General features: G+C 45.7%; 1 protein-coding gene across 2 annotated transcripts in view; it reads left to right on the top strand.

Moving 5' to 3' along the window:
• The window catches only part of RAB6A (RAB6A, member RAS oncogene family), a 120952-nt gene extending 103233 nt beyond the window's left edge, over window positions 1–17719 (top strand). For both annotated transcript variants that reach the window (XM_054973243.1, XM_054973242.1), the window contains exons 5-8: window positions 2423–2534; window positions 5182–5275; window positions 13965–14031; window positions 15599–17719. In XM_054973243.1, the coding sequence (XP_054829218.1) occupies window positions 2423–2534; window positions 5182–5275; window positions 13965–14031; window positions 15599–15663 (338 nt within the window). In that variant the 3' untranslated portion in view covers window positions 15664–17719. The remainder of the gene's footprint in view (window positions 1–2422; window positions 2535–5181; window positions 5276–13964; window positions 14032–15598) is intronic.
• The last annotated feature ends 1065 nt before the right edge of the window (window positions 17720–18784 follow it).

Here is an 18784-nt window from a genome sequence, read left to right as displayed (position 1 = left end):
GAACTTCCTTTTCAGAAATTCAGTTTTTGAGATACAGCCATTGATTCCTCCGATTCTCTTTTTCTCTCTTTTAAAAGCTTAATTTCTCTTCAATTTCTCTTTGAAGAGAAATCAAGGTGCCCTTTTGTAACTTGCAGTTGTTTTAATGTTATATACACCAGGGTGGTGCTCTAACAAGAAGATAGGAAAGCTTGGGAAAACATTGCCTGCCTCTGAGCGGCCACAGAGTGAAATTCTGAAAATTTACGGAAACTTCCTTCCTGCCTCCTTCAAATTTCTTTTTTTAAAACTTTATTTTTCATTTTCTAAACAACATATATAACAAATATAACTTTTTTTCAACATCAAATCTTAACATGTACAATAGGATTTTTTTGTGATTTGTGATGTTAGTTTCTTCGAGAGCATTTCTCTTTGATCAAAAAGGAAATGATTAGAGACTGACTCCAAATTCCTAAAAAGAAGGAAAGAGAAGGATTGATGGATTTCAGGGAGAAACTGGGTAAAGAGAAATTAAGAGAATTTCTCTTAACAACCCTAGCTGAATTCCCAGGTGCGCTCTCCCAATGAAGTAATCTGCTTTTTGCTGCTCCATTGCTCCCAATAACTGGGTGTGATCTCCAAGGACTGCACCATCCCTTTCTAATTTTTTGCAACAACAAAAAATCCCCTAATCAATTTGCTCTTTCATTTTCTACTAAGGTACGTACGTTTTTAAGAACTAAACTTTACGTCCACCTGGAAGACTGCTGAAAAATATAAGCAGATCCTTGACAGGTGTTTAGATCTGTCACAAGAAGATGAAACATTTTGTATGTTCTGTCAGATCAGTCTGAATGGTACAGATGAGCAAAGTAAGAATTGCATGCAGTTCCAAAGGAGTCAGCTTTAGACATGTGTGCTGGAACAGATAAATTGAGTACTTCACACAAAATGAACGCTGTCAGACAACTAAGCTTTATTTGAATGACATCACTAGATGTCGTCATCAGGTTCTCATGAGCCCAGCGTCCCCAAGCATGAAAACCAAAATTTTTGCGCCAGTAGGATGGAAGAGTCCGTGCTGTTGATGATGTAAGACGTTTCCTTGTTGTGTGAACTTCCTCCAGATTTCGTGAACCAGCCACCCTCTGATTACCTACTGTAGAAACTGCGGGCCACAGTTAACTCCACACTGAAAGCCACCGTAGAACATGGCGTCTCTCTTGCTCAAAAAGCTAGGGACACTGAATTATTTAAATATTTATGTATTTGCCTTACTTGTAGTCTGCCTTTCTCAGTATCTCATTGAAATGGCGATCTCACCTACAACCTGAAAGTGCCTTCCCATTGGTAACGCTGCGCATTGCGTTTTAATTGTAATTGTGTTTTAATTGCTGTGGACCACATCAGGAGCTACCAGTTGTCTGGAATGCGGTTTTAAAACATAACAAAACATAAAGCAAATGACTGATTAGGAAGAGGTTTGGAAATAAGTCTGTGCCAGTTGTACTTCCGTAGTCTGTGCAGTTCTGATTGCAGCTTTAGATGAGGAGCTGCAGAGTAAAATGCTAAGGATTAGATTATTTCTCTGTTCCCGACCCCCCCCCCCCACCAACACCTTATATTTAAAATCACCTGGATCATTCAGCCATATATTTGAAACCCGCAGTGAGCAGTGGAAGTAGTTTCTATAGTTTATGCAGCTTAGTTACTCCAGAGGGAATAACCTTGTTTAAACACAAATTAGCAAATGATTAAGCAGCAGAGAGTATAAACTGCTTCTCAAAAGCTGTGATTCATGATAAGCCGCCTGCATAGTGAGCTGCAATCTCTGCTGTATGTGAACAGGCGGCCATGCTTGCATGGCTGTGATTCCTCCCTAAAGATGTCCACGCTACTCCCGTTCCTCTCTTACCTCCATCCAGGATGCGCACATGGAATGGCCTGGGAGACAGGATCTCTCTTGAAATAAGTCCCTTCCCCCCCCCAAACATATTCTCTCCCCCTTCCCTTTGTGTCTTCAGTTTACACCTTGGGAGCTTTTAGCACGGAAGGAAACCAAATGCTTCAGATTATAATCTCTAGCTAAGGGGACCCTTTTCTCCTTTAGGGAAGATTCTCGTAGAGGAACTTAAACAATTCTGAAGTAAGGCACCTCAGGGTATAAAGAACATGCAAAAGCTGGAATAACATAATGAAAGGGAAGTTCTCCTTTGGGGTGTAAAGAAATATTTCGTACTGTAAACTCATGCCCACCTCTAGCTGGATACACAGAGAAGCCCACTAGTAGAGTCTGCGACTTGCCAGAATCTAGATAAAGCTTCACATAAATCAGAGATGACAGATGCTGAGGACCTGATGCAGCACATGTGAATGTATTGACCTCCGCAGGAGCCCTGTAAAATGAGCTTCATCCCCTTGTTTGTCTTCTCCTTCCTAGATGTAAACTCATTCCAGCAAACCACAAAATGGATTGATGATGTCAGAACGGAAAGGGGTAGTGATGTCATCATCATGCTAGTAGGAAACAAAACAGACCTAGCCGATAAGAGGTAAGGAGAGTCGGCCGTGCATTGGCTTCCTGGCCAATCCAAGCTCGTGTCTAAAAAAACCCGCCTTGGTTCTTGTGTCCTGCAGTTGGGGAGCAAAGTATGGCCCAACTGTGGCTCTGTGGTACTCCGCGGCTGTAGTTAGAATCCTGAGACGCTGAATTTGGCCTTTAATTTTGTTAGTCATGGAGAACCGCTTCATCATGTTCAGATGACTCCCCCCCCTATTTTTCACAAATAATAATTTGCTTAGCAGAACTTTGTTCTTTCTGTCTTTCTGTCTTTTTCTTTATAAAAAGCAAAGGTTTTTTTTAAATAAAAAGCCAAATGCTGTCCTTTATGGCTGAGGAAATGGACAATAGTACTCCATAAATGGTTGTTGTGGGTTTTCCGGGCTGTATTGCCGTGGTCTTGGCATTGTGGTTCCTGACGTTTCGCCAGCAGCTGTGGCTGGCATCTTCAGAGGTGTAGCACCAAAAGACAGTGATCTCTCAGTGTCACTGAGAGACACTGAGACACTGGTGACACTGAGAGATCTCTGTCTTTTGGTGCTACACCTCTGAAGATGCCAGCCACAGCTGCTGGCGAAACGTCAGGAACCACAATGCCAAGACCACGGCAATACAGCCCGGAAAACCCACAACAACCATCGTTCTCCGGCCGTGAAAGCCGTTGACAATACATCGAGTACTCCATAAAGTTTTGTGCTAAAACATCAAACGAAGAACGTTCACTCATGCACACACATACCTTGTACTAGGCTGTTCCATAAGTCTGTTAGAGGAGATGTATACTATTTCCCAATATGCCAAACTCCTCTTCAATAGATATCTTTTTTCCATTCTTTGGGGGCACTGGGATTAAGGAAGTAAGCCCCCCTTTTTCTGCAGTGTCTTTTAGAATTTTCTATTGACTGAATGAGTTGATATTGAAATGTACAGTAAGCTGGTCAGACTAAAAGTGTTTCTTCGGGATTTAGTTTCTGTTGTCTCCACATAAATCTGTGTTGCAAGATCAGCGTAGCGATTTAAACATTTTTGAAAAAGAAATTGACATTCTACCCCCCCCCCCTTCCCAATGAAAACACGGCTCAAATGAAAGATTAAGCCGTACTGTCGGCTAAACTAGTCTACAAACTATGCCTAGTAACCTTGGTTCAAATAAGTTTGAGATTATAGACAGTTACCACAGGAAAATATTGACGGCTAATTAAAATTCACATGGAGTTTGAACACCTTTATCAGGGCCCTTTAATTTTGTCAGTCATGGAGAACTGCTTCATCATGTTTAGATGATCCCCCCCCCCCCCCGTTTTTCACAAATAATAATTTGCTTAGCAGAATTTTCTTCTTTCTGTCATTCCGTTTTGTGTCCCTCTGTGTCTGGATGAGCTCCAGGTATGTTCTGAAAAAGACGTTTTCTGAACTGAATTGTTTCATTTTTAAAAAAGGGGGCCGGGGACAGGCACAAAAGCAAATGATTAAGGTGGGTGCTCGAAGGGACTTCTCCTTCCACCTTTTGATTCCGTCAGAGCTGGGGCAAGAAGCGTCCGGCTGAGCTGAGCTGCCTTCCCCAAGGATCATTTTGATTCAGTTTTAATTATTTTATGTATTATTTATTTTATTTGTTAGACTTACAGTCCGCTCTCCCCGCAATGCAGGCTCAGAGCAGATCACATCCTGATTAAAACACAATACAATATACAATAAATAACCTATAGCTAAAAGCAATTTGAAACTGGCAGCAAAATTTAAACAGACAGTGGATTTCACAGTCCTGCAAGATCACTGGGTCTGCGGAGGCTAATATACAGCAATGAGGTAAAACTAGGAGGGGGGTTCTCCCCCCCCCCTCGGTAGGAGGCCAAAAAGAGGCCCGCCCACTTCAACCACCAAATGTCTTTTGTGTTGACCTTTGATTCCTGCGATCTGCTTTGGGAGCTAAGTTTTGGCTGAAAACCGTAAATGAAAACTCCCAGCAGAGAGCTAGCAAGCAAGCTTTCCTGGAGATGGTTTGCCGACAAGATAATGCAAATGAGAAACTCTTGCCACCTTCCGCATCCATAGCAACCTTTTGCCGTTGCCTCTTGCAGATCTCCTTGTGACTTTGCTGTCCCTCTCCTCTTTGCCCTTGCTCCTACTACACACTCACCTGGGAGAGCTGTACGCCTTCACTTTTGTCACCCTGTTCTGCTCAAAGCCTCCCGCTCTCTTAAGCAGCGCTGTCCTGTGCACCTCGGACATCTGTGTGCGCGCTGCCACCCTGTCTCCATCCAGGCCCATCAAAACACCCTTCTGTAGTGAAGCCTTCAGCTTAAACCCTCAACGGTCCTTCATTTCTCTGTCCTGGCAAAATTGAGGGTGTAAGCTGTTCACGGCAGGACCCATACCTTTTTATGCCACTCAATAAAGTTCTTTGTATATGGACAGTGTTCAGCGAACAAACGCAAACCGTATTAGCCTGTGCTCAAATGCTATGCTCAAATTGTCCTGAGATGCCCTGGAATGTGGCAGGTGCACACCGGGGGTGGCATTTCCGGGACGTTGCTTATGGGGATGTGGGTGGAAGATGGCTCCTGGGTGGCAGGCAAGGTTGTTAGGTGCCTGGAATGCTCTTTCTTGTATCTGATAGTTTTTTCTTCTTTCTCCAGGCAAGTGTCTATTGAAGAAGGGGAGAGGAAAGCCAAAGAGCTGAATGTAATGTTTATTGAAACTAGCGCAAAGGCAGGGTACAATGTAAAACAGGTAAGTGATGGCGAAAGAGGGTCCTAAAGTCATGTCTTGTGGAAAAGAAGACCTAAATGTGCATGCGTGGAGATGTCTGAAAGTTTATTTACCATGCCTGCTCCTTCTATCAATTTATATTGACAGTTGGATTGATGTTTTATTATTTTAAGTAAGTGTAAGCCACCGTGTGTATTTCTTTTCCTTATTTTTCGCAAATAATATTTTGCTTAACAGAACCTTGTTCTGTTCTGTTTTGTGTCCCTCTGTGTCTGGATTATCTCCAGCATAAAAAACCCTCCAAAATCTTAGTTTCAGGTGGGTTAGCTGTGTTGGTCTGTAGTAAAAGAGCAAGATTTGGGTCCAGTAGCGCTTTAGAGACCAACTAGATTTTCATGGTGTGAGCTTTCAGGCGTTAGAGCTCCCTTAATCAGCTTTGGCTCTCAAAAGCTCACTCCCTGGAAATTGAGTTGGTCTGAAATAGCCATATTTTAAAGTAAGCAGAGTTGATATGCATAATGCTTGTGATTTACGAAAATTCTCTTTGACTCCATCTCTCTTACAACTGCATGCATGACACAGTGCCAGTTGGGTGCTTGAACAAATAATCGGTCATCCCTTGGTAGCACAGTTGAACAACTGGTCCTTAATTTAGCGAGCTAGCATACAGTCCTTGTGTGGGTCTGAAAATCCCATCTTGCATTTAAGTGCCAGCAATTGTACATTGGTTAGCGTTTCAGATTAGAATCTGTGAACAAAACCCAATTTCAAATCCCCCTTCCGCCATGGAAGCATGCAAGGTGACCTTGGCCCAGTCACATGCTCTGTCAGCTGACCTTACCTCACAGGGTTGTTTAGCGAGCAGTCTTTTTGACCGCAAACAGACTTCTGATGCAGAGCTAAAACGATGCTGAAATAAAACGTAAGTAATTAAACTCGGCAAACCACACAATACAGAGGTGGTATAGTGGAAGCATATTTACAGCAAGAGACAGTACGCAGTAGTATAGTCTACAGTTCTATCCCTTTGCCCAAGCATCTTTCAGAATAATTTCCGTGCAGTGCAGCTATCCTGAATAATTCCACTTTATGGGAAGCCAGGAGAGTGGGAACTTTTCCGGCCTCCTCAAGCAAGCTGAGAATGTGTAGGGAGGGCAGTTGTTGATTTTATCAGACGAGCAAAGCTGCTGTGGTAAAGCGGAAGGAGAGAGGCCACGAAGGGCTTTGTATGAGACAGCCAGAACCTTGACTTGAGCCCAGTAACTGACGGAGTAACTGCAGAATGGAATTAATATGCACGCACCTCCCAGCTTCTGATAATAAGTGAGCTGTGCTGTTCTATACCAACCGGAGTCTGCAGGTTGACTTTGAGGGATGACCCATGTAGAGTGCATTACAGTCATCTAGTCTTGATGCTACTGTGGCGTGGATCCAGGCGGCCAGATCAGCTGTGTCTTGACAACTTGATAGAAGTGTCATTCAAGATGGTGATTAAGACTCCTGTCATTTTCTCATCTACCAAGGAATACCTGAGAAGAAGCAAAAAAATCACTCGCAGTGAGCTGCCTACCGTTGGCTGCCTCTTGCACCAGTGTTGGGTGTAGTTTGCGTTTCTGTTGAACCCAGAGACACGCTTCTGTAAATGGGGAGCCACAACCAGGCATGGGAATAACCACAGAGACTTCACTGAAACATGATCTGCTATGAAAAGTGTGCAGCAGCCCTGCTGGAGGAGTTAAATAGCCATGGATCAGGAGTGTTTAACGTCCTTCTGACCTCGGCAGATGATGTTTTAGAAGCTTAGAGCTTCCCCAACCCAACCTGTTTGTCTCTACAGAGACTCTACTTTTTTCTAGAAAGCTGGGCAGAGAATTCGGGGATTTTCTCAATGCCACTCTGAATATGGAACATGCAAGTGTGGGAGGGGGGAGGTGGGGAAGCATGACAGGCCCTCTTAAGCAACCTTTGCAAAAAACTGCCGGTACTGTGTGCCTTTGATCATGTGGATGCAGCCTGGCTGGAGCTACCCTGGTTTCTGTTCTCTGAAAGTACTCTTGTGGCCACATTGGGTTTTTTAAACCGCTAATTATAAGGGTGCTTTGCCTTATCTCTTTGGTGTGTTCGGATGATCTCTTAAGGTAAAGCAGCCTTGGTCTCCTTTTGGAGGCTGGTGGCAATCAATTTTACATCGCAAGGCAAGACGTCACCATTTAAACACCGAGCTACTACGTTTTCAGTGACAGTCTCTCTGCCTGCTTCATTGAAGATAAATGTTTTCTGTTTGGCAGCAGGCTAATCGTTCCTAGCCATAAAAGCTACCGTACCTTTTTAATGTGTAGGATTAGTTTCAGCTCAGGATTCACTTGCTGTTTGAGCAGAGTTAGCTGTGGCTGTTGGATAGCGTGCTGGGGCAAACGAGAGAAGAAGCATGTTCATTTAAAACAGTGTACAAAAAGCAGACATGGAAGCCGCTGTGTGGCAGGTTTTCTTGTTTCTTCTGCAGCATTACCCGAAGCTCTAACATGCATGAGGTTCCACACTGCACCAGATGTCAAATGGGACCTTTAAAGTCCTTACCAGTAAAAGGAACTAGTTTCTTTGCTAGGTATCTGTAACGACCTAGCAAAGAGGCTTCAAAGCACTTTGTGGGGTATCATTGGTAATTACAATTACCAATTACATAGGTGAATTTTGACTGTGAACTGTTTTCTTCTCCCTTCCAAGCTTCATATCTCTGCAGCAGTAAAGATGTAGCCTGCCCATAATCTTTTAAAACAACGATCAAATAGAAGCAAGCCCAGGGCTTTTTTTTCAGCTGGAACGGGGTGGAACAGAGTTCCGGCACCTCTTGAAAATGGTCCCATGGCCGGTGGCCCCGCCCCCTGATCTCCAGACAGAGGGGAGTTTAGATTGCCCTCCACACCGCTGAATCTAAACTCCCCTCTGTCTGGCGATCAGGGGGCGGGGCCACCGGCCACGGGACCATTTTCGCCGAGGGCAATTTAAACTTAAAAAACTCCCCCTTGTTCCAGCTGAGCCAAAGTGACGTCATTGTGCAGTCCTGAGTTCCACCACCTCTTTTCCCAGAAAAAAAAGCCCTGAGCAAGCCCATGCCTTGGAGTTGGCCAGGTGCCTGGGCAAGATGGCATCAGGAGTGGAGTGCGGTTGCTGGACTTCTTCTTATTGCTGCCTCTCCCCAGAAGACTACCCCCCCCCCCGCCAAGTCAAATGGATAATCGGCCGCATTAATAGGTAGCTCGCATACTCTTGCAGATTGCCTCCTAGGTGCCAGCATCAAATGCTTAGGAGCCAGTGTCAGATTCCTAAGTTCCAGTCCCAAATGAGCACATGCGTTTCCAGTCCTGGGCTCCAGTGACTTCTCTCCCCCTCCTTGATGTTATCTATGAAAAGACTGTTATAGAGTGGCACAGCCGTTCTAGTAGCCGTGCTCCATCCCAGCCTCTAAGGGTTGCCTTGGTGATTGCTCACGCTCTGGCCTGTTTGTTATACGTTCATTTCAGCTGGGATGAGAGGTGACCTCGGCAGCGATTTTTCCACATGCGTCAGTGGCAGGCGGTGGCATTGGGATCAATAGGATATATTGCCGGAAGTACAAGTTTGAGAAGTAGGGCATTGACATCACTAGAGCTGGGTGGCTTAGATCCGTAGCCTTCCCAGCAGCTCAGGGAAAGGCATTGTCACCTAGTGTTAGGGATCCTGGAGGTCACCTAGTCTAACCCCCTGCTCAGGGCAGAAATATGCAGTTACAGCATCTCCAATAGCTGCCCGTCCAGCCTCTGCTTAAAGGCCTCCAGTGAAGGGGAATCCTCCACCTCCTGAGGTAGCCTCTTCCATTGCTAAACAGCTCCTAACATTAGGAAGTTTTCCCCACAACATCTAGCTCTAATCTACTTCTGGGGCTTTTTTTCAGCGGGAACACGGTGGAACGGAGTTCCGGCACCTCTTGAAAATGGTCACATGGCCGGTGGCCCCGTCCCCTGATCCCCAGACAGAGGGGAGTTTAGATTGCCCTCTGCGCCGAGCGGTGCAGAGGGCAGTCTAAACTCCCCTCTGTCTGGAGATCAGGGGGTGGGGTCACCGGCCATGTGACCATTTTCACCGAGGGCAATTTAAACTTTAAAAAAAACCTCCCCCCTTATTCCAGCTGACCCAAAGTGACATCATTGCGCAGTCCTGAGTCCCACCACCTCTTTTCCCAGAACAAAAAGCCCTGCGCCTACTACAACTTCTAATCCTCTCTAGAGCAAGAGAGAACACGTGCTCCATTATCTACACAACAGCTTTTCAGATATTTGAAGGGCACAATCATGTCTCCATCTTTTCCTCTCCAGGCCAAACATGCCAGGCTGTTTCAAGCTTTCCTCACAGGGCTTGGCTTCTAGACTTCTCACCGTCCTGGTCGGGCTCTTTTGGAGGCCCTCGGCTTGTCGACATCCTTTTTCAAATGCGGAGCCCAGAACTTGTTCTAGTACTACCATGTGAGGTTTGACCTGGATGAAATAAGAGTGGAACTGTTAGAAGAGGATAACTTAAGAGCAAAGTTCTGGTTTGGGAGTAGCGAGCGGACTGGCCAGTCAGCATATTGAAAAGCTGTCCGGCATGGCATATTGAAAAGCTGCCAGATGGAAGAGTAGGGCAGGGGTGTGGAGGTGTCCGGTGCAGTGATGGTATAAACTATAAATGACTGTGACATGCTAGGCAGAGGTGCCCATGAAGGAGGCAGCCTGTCCCACTGTGCTTGTGTGCCCTCCTCCTGTGAAAAGTGCTTTGTGAAATCTCTTGAGGAGGCTCAGTGGAGCAGGCACCAGGATAAGGAGAGGGAAGAAAACGGGAATGCGAAAGCCTCAAATTCCCTGTGCGGCTTTCCAGCTTTTTGTAATGTTTCCCTAATTGGATTTATTCCTGCCTGCTCTGGCTGTTAAATCCACTTTGACTTAACTTGCTTGCCAAATTCCCCTTTGAAGCCCAGCAATTTAGGCAAAGGACCTAGCCCAGGCCATAATTTTGTTCCCTGCTCCAGTATAAAGAAGCGATTACTGTATGTTTTAGAATGCCTTTGTTGTCAGCTGGGTTTATATGCCGTAATCCATTTGGTGCCTGCCAAGTGCCTTTCAATTCTCAAAAAGAGATTTCCGGTTTTAGCCACGATCTTTTAAACGCAAAGGGAGCTCTGCAGCACAGGCGGCTGGAGGAAGGAGCTATTCAGGTGCAGCAGGCCGAGAATGAAGCTGCGAAGGTCCTAGAGTGCCGTCGTTCAAACTGGTCGCTGGGGCTGTGAGCCTGGGGTGAGGGTGTTGTGGTGCCAGGGCCTCAAGCGGGTTTGTTTAGAAAATGTGTATACTCCTGCTTGAGGCGGCTTGCAACGAAAACATAAAACACAACCAACCCAGACAATAAGAACACGTCAGGAAAGCAAGCTAGGGGATAAAAGCAGTCTAAAATAATACTGATACAACAGTCCTTGGAGAAGGAGAGCAAACCATAAAATGGAACCCGGGGCCAGGGGCCCTTTCTGTACCCAGGCACTCTATCATTCTCCAGCCTCTCCTAAGGCAGGCAGATACCAGAGGGACTGCCTAATGTGCTTGTTCTGGTTTCTGGTGGGTGGCCATGTTGGTCCAACAAGGTTTTCAAGGTATAAGCTTCCCAAGAGTCTCAAAACTCCAGTATCTGATGAAGGGAGCGTTGACTCTTGAAAGCCTATGCCCTGAACATCTTGCTTGTCTTTAAGGTGCTGCTGGACTTGAGCCTTGCTTGCCCTGGGTTGAAATGCCAGATTACAGCCTCCGCCTGCCTTGGTTTAGGCTCTGGTCCAGCTACCAACCCTGGCTTCCCACCCTCAATTCCTTAATTGGCTGCCCTCTAATAAAGGGAAAGGACGTAGTCTCGGTGCTGCCACCAAAAAAACCCTGTTTGGCATAGTCATCGGGTCTCCTCTGCAGGACAGAGTGCAAAAAGCAGGGCTTGAGAAGAAGACCTGAACTGGAAGGAGGGAGGCAGTCTTTAGCCCACCATCCTTTGATGGGCTAAAGGTAAATTCAGCATCACTGGTAATGAAAAGGAAGTGATATGTGGGTATATTCATTCTTTTCTTGGAATAATGGTGTCAGGTTCTGTTGGACTATTTTGTCTGTTTTATCCGAACGATACAGCTTCTCCTATTTTGGCTAGCCTCCCCCTTCTTGCACTTCATCAGGAGCGGACAGGGAGAGGAAAACTGGCCCCACCCTGGCCCTGCCCTCCCCCTAAAGAAGGGGAGGAGGCAGTTTGCTTGCCCTGCCCCGGCAGTCCGCTTCCAAAGGAAGGGAGAAAAGAAGCAGCTGGCCAGACGCCTCTTTCCAATGGCCAGATGGGACTCAGGCACCGGCTTCCCTGGGTAGGCTCTTCTTAGCACTGAGCTGACTGGCCTGGCCCAGGGGGCAGAGTTGTGGCCATCAGCCACCAGGAGGAGTCCTGGTGGCTATAATGGCCAGTCCCCCCTTGCACTTCACATTGCGTTGCTTTTGCGCACACTACGGGAATTGGAGGACACAAGTGCCTTAAAAATCAAAAGCCTTCTGAAATGTTTCTAATGGCAGTTTTGACTGCAAGAGCAGCTTGCAGGCTGGGCTCGGGCTAGGATGTGTTGGCAATACCCTGCATATGGAAGGCCCACGTCAGTCCGCACAGCAGTCTTCTGTAACCTTATTCCATTTATTTATTTCACAGTTACAAGGAAAAAACGGGAGATACCTAACAAAACAAATCAATAAAGCTGCCAAATACATTTTAATCCCCCCTTCCCCTTTCTTTTCAATGAGCTCAATTAGTGTACGTGGTTCTCCCTTCTTGCACATTTTATCTCTACAACAGCCCTGTGAGGTATGTTAGGGTGAGAATGGCTCATGGTCACCCAGCAAACTTCATGGCCACCCAGGTTTCCCGGGTCGTGCCTCAATACTGATCCCCGCCCCGTGCTGACTGAAGTTAAAGTGAAACACAGTATAAACCAATGCAAATCCAGCAGACCAAAGCAAAAAGCAAAGCGTGTCAACTAATTGCCTGACAAAATGGTCTTTGCCCTGGTGTTTAGGTGCCTGTAATGAGAGGATCAGGGTGACCTCCTGGGAAATTGGTTGTGTCACGGACGGTGCCTCTGGAATACAAGAAGGCCGTGTCCCTGCTCACCGCCTCCTTAATTTAAGTGGCAGCAGAATCCGGAAATGGCAAATCTTTATGAACAGTCACGTTCATATGTGAATATAGCTATTAAAAACCAGTTATTAGCCAACGTGGCACCCTCCACAGATTCTGTGTATGCTGGTTAACTGGATGAGTTTTTCATTTGCACCACGTGCTTAACTGGGCATGGGATGTCCTTCCCTTTCTTGGAAAGCCGATCGCCTGATTGACTGAGGTGGTTGTTAAAAGCAGGCAGAAAATCCGATGGTGCAAATAAGAAAAAAAATTGTTTATTCAGATTAAAATTCCCTGTGCAATTTTGCAAAGAAGGCTTTTTCAGGGGAATCAACAACGCGATACAACGCACAATTATAAGCACAGAGTTCCCATAAATAAAATCAACGTATAAAAGTTATATAAGAGACAAAATATAAAATTATACTCAATATCAAATGTAAAATGGTATATTTATTTATTTATGTCATTTATAGTCCACCTCACTGAGACTGAAGGTGGATTACACAGTATGCAATTAGTACATTTCCGTACAGTATCCAAGGACATTTCCATAAACAATGCCATAGGGTAAATAGATACAAGTTTAAAAGACATAGCATTAGCAAGAATCCAATACAGAGTAGAAAAAAATACTGAGGCAGAACATAATCAATTCTAGGACTGACATTAGACAACATGGAGCACTGGCGGTACATAGGAGTACATATTTAAAGCATCAGATAATACGTAAGGCAATATAGCGTTGAAGTCTATGGTCCCTAACTCATTAGCGAAGCATCTTCCCTACAATATGGCCCTCCCATTTGAGTAAAAAGCCTTTTTGAATAGTTCGGTTTTGCATCGTTAGCAGTTTTTTAAAAAAACACTTAAAAGATCCACCTGTTTAAATCAGCAAGTGGTTTATTCCCTCCTTTGGATTATTTTCCTTACTTGCGCCGTCAGCTTTTTTGCGTGCTTTTTGATCTCTCTGATTGGTGTGGCCCTCATGCTTTTCTCCTTTGCTCGGAGCTTTCATGAAACATGCCTCCCTGAAAAAAATACGCACGTCTTCCCACTTCTCCTAAGCAGGGAGGCAACTGTGGGGGCTGCACAAATCTGCTCCTCTGCTCACACTCAGGACAGGCGATTGATGTGATAGCAGCATTGATGTGATAGTGGGGATGGGAGACCAATGAAGCAATGTAGACATATAAAATCCTCTTCAATTAACAGGCGAGCTAGGAAGAATGGACTTCAGTCCTGTTGCACTGAAGTTCTATGACGACAGTTGTGTGTGTCAGGCCCTTTTCTCTGTCTGGATGCAAACGTGTCAAGAGATTTGGCGATTGCATGCAATCTCTTTGTGTGTGCGTGCGCGCGTGCGCATAGAAGCAGCTTGGAAGAGAGCTCTGAAGCCCAAGGGGGGGGGGGCTGCCTTCATTCAGACAAGAAAAGCAAATGCAGTGCTCTTCTCCGTGCTGTTGCCTGCTGTGTTTCTTAACTGTGTGTTTCTGGTTCTTCCCCCTCCCAGCTTTTCCGACGTGTGGCTGCTGCCTTGCCTGGAATGGAAAGCACGCAAGACAAAAGCAGAGAAGACAGTATCCTTGGTTTATGTCATGCTTCCCAGGGGAATTAAGTGAGGCAGTGGGTGTTGAGAACTGTGACTTCCCTGGATTTGGGGTGTGAGTCCTAGGTTAAGCAACTTGGACCGAGGCAGAATTATTCCTGCAGAAGAGTTAAGAAAAGGGAACTTTCCAGCTGATAACGCTCAGGCCCTTGAGCTGAGCATCTGTAGGACACGTCATGCCCGTGAGCGCATTGAAAAAGATACTTGCAGTGCTAAGGAACTTGCAGGTGACTCAAACATGTGAGCCAGGGCACATCTTGCACGGATCTAAAAGGTTGCAAATTCACTTAGCTGGTCTAACTTTGGGGGAAGATTCCTTCTTAACCATTATTCCTTGGAGCATAAAGCAAATCTTGCCCATTACTTCTCTAAGGAAAATGTAGTTGGAGTGGGAAACTGAAAGGCTGAGTCACCGAAGACGCCCCTTCCTGACTCATTCAGGCTCCAACTAAGACATCGGGATAGCGTATGTCAGGTTGTCCTGTGACCCAACAGGGTGGTGTTTAGAATGTTGACCAAAGCCAGCAGGAATGAATTTAGCCCTCAAACGCCCTGTTCAAAGGCCACTTACAACTGGGCTTCATGCAGATAGTGCAAGATTGATGAATCCGATCTTGTCCTTGGAAGTATGAATGAACTAAAGAGGCGCAGTCTGCGGCAGTTGACTCATTTCTGCTCCATCACGACTGTCGGGTAGTCTGTTTATGGCGTTGGCCCCAGTCCGGGTCATGTGCAGTTTATTCTAATCAGATTGATAAGGGAGACCTTTTTGAAATGCTGCCACAGGAAGGTCGAGGTTCAAAGTCCTGGGCCGACGACACCCTCTGGGTGCCGTCATCACAGAGTGTCAAGTTCTTCACCTGTTAGAGGTCCGGACGGGAGCTGTCTGGTCTGGGTGAAGGATCAGCTGTTGAGTATTGTAAAGAAATATATTTCTGCTTTAGGATTCTTTGTTCAAATAAGGACCTGTTTCTGGCACTGGGGCCCTCCTGGGCATGTACAGGGTTGGGCCCAGCAGAGGATTTCAGAGGACAGAAACGGGGGGCATTTTCACCTTGCCCCAACTCCTTCTCCCATTGCAGGCCTCCGTGGGAGGGGGGTAGATTTGGGGCTGCAGTGGATGAAGGGAGGTGAGAAATTTGCACTCCATGCACGGAAATCCTCTGTGGGATCCGTCCTACAGCGTGCCTTTCCCTCACTACACAGCATTTACCCCCATGTATCTAGCATTAGGGGGTGAGTTTTTATGTTAGAGGGAATGACTCAGACTAGGATTCAGGTTTGGTTTAACTCACTGCCCACAACGTAACATTCCTGACAATGGGCCTAGGAGATGGATCCTGGTGCAGTGACCGTTCCATCCAGGCAGCCTCTCTGCCCATGTGCATTTTGAGGTAGTGCCACATCCGATGGAACCACATTCTATTCCTGAGCTTTTCAGTCAGCCTCTAAAGCAGCCGAGGGCGAGACACTCTAGCTCTGTTGCATGCTGGGCCTCTCTCTTCTGTTTTGTTTCCCTTAACTATTTTCCCCCCCAGTGATTGACATCAAACTTGAAAAGCCCCAAGAGCAGCCAGTCAGCGAAGGGGGCTGTTCCTGTTAATAGCGTGTGGCTGTTCTCTTCCCTTTCTCCAGACCATCTCTGCTTCTTCCCTCCCCTTGACTCATTGACGGCAATGTGACTCTTGGCTTGCCCCTTCCCTCCCCCCCCCCTCCCCTGTTCAGTAACGTAGTGCGGTTCATCCTTGCTGCCTGTCTCGTGAAGATGGCCTGTTAGCTTCACAAGCACAAAAGAGAAAGTCAGTGTCTTCGTTATTTATAAGGAAACACACACACACACACACACACACACAAGCCAAACTGATCCTAATGTATTCCAGTAACCTGAAAAAAAATATAGGTTCAAATTTGGTGAATCTCTGTTCCTTTTTAAAAAAAAAAAATTTACAATGTTGCACTTTTTAAAATGATGGAAATGGGAATAGCTATGATTTGGATGTGGCGAACAAAGGGTGTGCAGGGTAATACTTAACTGGAAAAACCAGCCAGTCCTCAAAACAAGCAGTGTAGAGCGATCATAATTTTTGAGCCTTTCCGTCTGCAGAACCAAAAAATAAAAACCTGCTCTGCCTTTTCAAGCTAAGATCCTCTGACCCTTTTTCTAAACTGTAGCCTTTTGGCAACGCAGGCCTGGCTATCGCATCTTATTTTTTCGTTTCCGTTTCTGGTTGTGGATAAGCAGCCTTCTGGCATATGCCTTTGGAGATGCTTAGCAGGGGGCAAAAGGGGAGATCGGAGGGGTGGTCTTCGGATTAGAAAGACGCCACGCAGACGGAATTTAGAAAGCTTGGTTGGCTCTTCCCTCTCGAAGTCCTACACAATAAGCAAAATTAATTAGCAGTGTGTCTTTTGACTGTTGTATTGGAGAGGAATGTCTTTAAATTTGGGAGTGGGCAAGGAATGGAGAAGTTTTATGCAAGTTATACCATTAAAGACAGTTTGGTTAAGCCAGCCAGGGTCTCCGAAAGATAATGGTGTGCGAGCTGCCAAGCTGTAAAGCTCTGGTGTAAAGTTAGTGCGCAATGAGGAGGAGGAAGGGAGGGAGAGACTGTTCCTTAAACAGAACTGGGGTCATTTACTTGTAAGAAGTAGATTTGAAAGGCCCTTGGAAGAGGGAAGGGGAGCATCTCACGGAAACAACCTTACCATTATGCAGACTTTTTGCCTTTATTTCAGCATTTTTTAATGTAGGGTCTTTTGAGTCTAGTCTATTTGTTGATTCTGCGTAGTTTGGTTAAATAACCCGTTGTTTAGTATTACGTTTAACTGAACTACACTTCAACCGTGGTTTCTTTCGGTATTTATTTCTCTTGCTTTGATTTTTTTTTTATCATCGTTGAAGAATTCGTTAATCCGTTTAGAGCTTTTGCTGATGTCACAAGCTGTAGCTACCAGAGAAACACTGAGACGTGCACGCACACTCGCTTTCACACTCTAGAAGTGCACTCTTCATCTTCTGTACTAGTCCTTGTGAAATTGCTGTGTCAGTTAACGAACACGATTTGTAAATACATTCTTTGCGGGAAAGGTATATGCCAGTGGGGAGGGGTATGACACAGGGTAGGCGTTGAGTGGCAAAGTAGGAGAGGAATTGGATTCTTCTCCCAGACCTTCCTTGAATGCCCTCCACCTTGGGGCAGACCCCCGCCCCCCCCTCCCCAAGTATCCCAGCTTCAGGTGTACATTTTCCTGCATTATGGGATCGGAATGGCAAATGCATTATTTTGACCTGAGTTTCCAGTAACTTTGCATATACCACTAACGTCATGTTAAGGGGCAGAATAAGACATTAAAATGCTTTACGATGCAATATTAATGAGGTGACCTTGTTTTTCTTTTGGAGTAGCACGTCCGGAAAGATTCATTTAAACATGGTGACAGATGACATTCTTTCCTTGAAAAGAACTGAAATGGAGACCTTGCTACTTTCCTGTATTGTTGTATCCTTAAATGTGCAAAGAAAAATCCATCTTGCTGCTTTTTAATATTGAGTTTTCCGTGGCTTGGGTTCTTAAAGCAATGAAAATGTGTACACGGGTTGGATTTTTTTAAAACATGCACAGAATTTTTTGCTTCCAATAAAGTATCTAATCAAAACACTAGAACAAGTGGTAGCGTCTGCTTGTTTTGTTCCGCTTTTCAGAGGGAAATAAGGCGGCACCTGGCCCTCTCCAAGCCCGGGGGTCCCACCACCCCTTGCAGTTGACAAGTATAGCAGGGACGAATGAAGTGGAGGGTAAGATTGTAGTGGTCGGGGTTATGATCTTTACTTTCCTTGGGGTAGATTTTTCCTTTAATCTTTCCCTTAACACCCTCTGGGTAGTTTGCTGCCACCAGAAATATTGTATTCCAATATTTTTTATTCAAGTTTTCCCTTTGGTAACGTGCCTAAGCGTCAGGCTCCTTCGTGGTTCTATGTGGCCCTGAGGATAGGAATGGAATATAGCAATGACAGCTACTCTGGGATATAACAAAACAAAAATAAACTTTTATTTAGTCAAGAAGCGTATCGGTTTCCTAAATGTAGTTCTCGGTTCTTAAAGTTACTTCCTATAACCTCATTCACACTGATCTCCTCTAAGGCTTCACACACAGTCAGCCTCTTTCTCTGACTCAATATTTGTCTCACAGAAATGCTTAAACCTGCTCAGGCAGCCCACAGCCGGGCTCTCTTTCCCTGACTGAGTGTCCTTTCACAAACATGCTCAGTTCAGGGTCCACACAGGTCATATTTCTCTCATAAACACTTCAACATATTCAGGCAGCACACAGCTAGCCTGCTTTCCTCTGACTGACACTTTTCTCTCCCTATTGTCAGTCTCAAACTGCATTCGCTCCGCCCACACTCAGTCATCAACCAATCATATCACTCACTCATCCCTCTCTCACCTAGCTCAAACCAAGCATTTAAAGACACATGCACCCATTTACTTGGAATCATTACAGCCGGGTTCTGGTTTTTCCTGCTATATTGGCCTCGTTCACTATTTTTCCTCCCAGGCCTGCTAGGGTAGGCAGACCACCCATCTGCAGTGCCACTGCTACCCCACTGCTTGGCTTGCACAGCCGCTGCATCAGTGGAGGGGGCAGAGGCTCCCCCTCCTCCCCCCTCCTCTATTTGGATCACACTGAGGCAGGGGGCAACAGCTCACACGGTGGCTCCC

The sequence above is a fragment of the Eublepharis macularius genome, chromosome 3 (genome assembly GCF_028583425.1).
Source record: "Eublepharis macularius isolate TG4126 chromosome 3, MPM_Emac_v1.0, whole genome shotgun sequence".
In the NCBI taxonomy this organism is placed as follows: Eukaryota; Metazoa; Chordata; class Lepidosauria; order Squamata; family Eublepharidae; genus Eublepharis; species Eublepharis macularius.
Note: the sequence above shows the minus strand (reverse complement) of the source record. Positions and strands in the feature narration are given on the sequence as shown.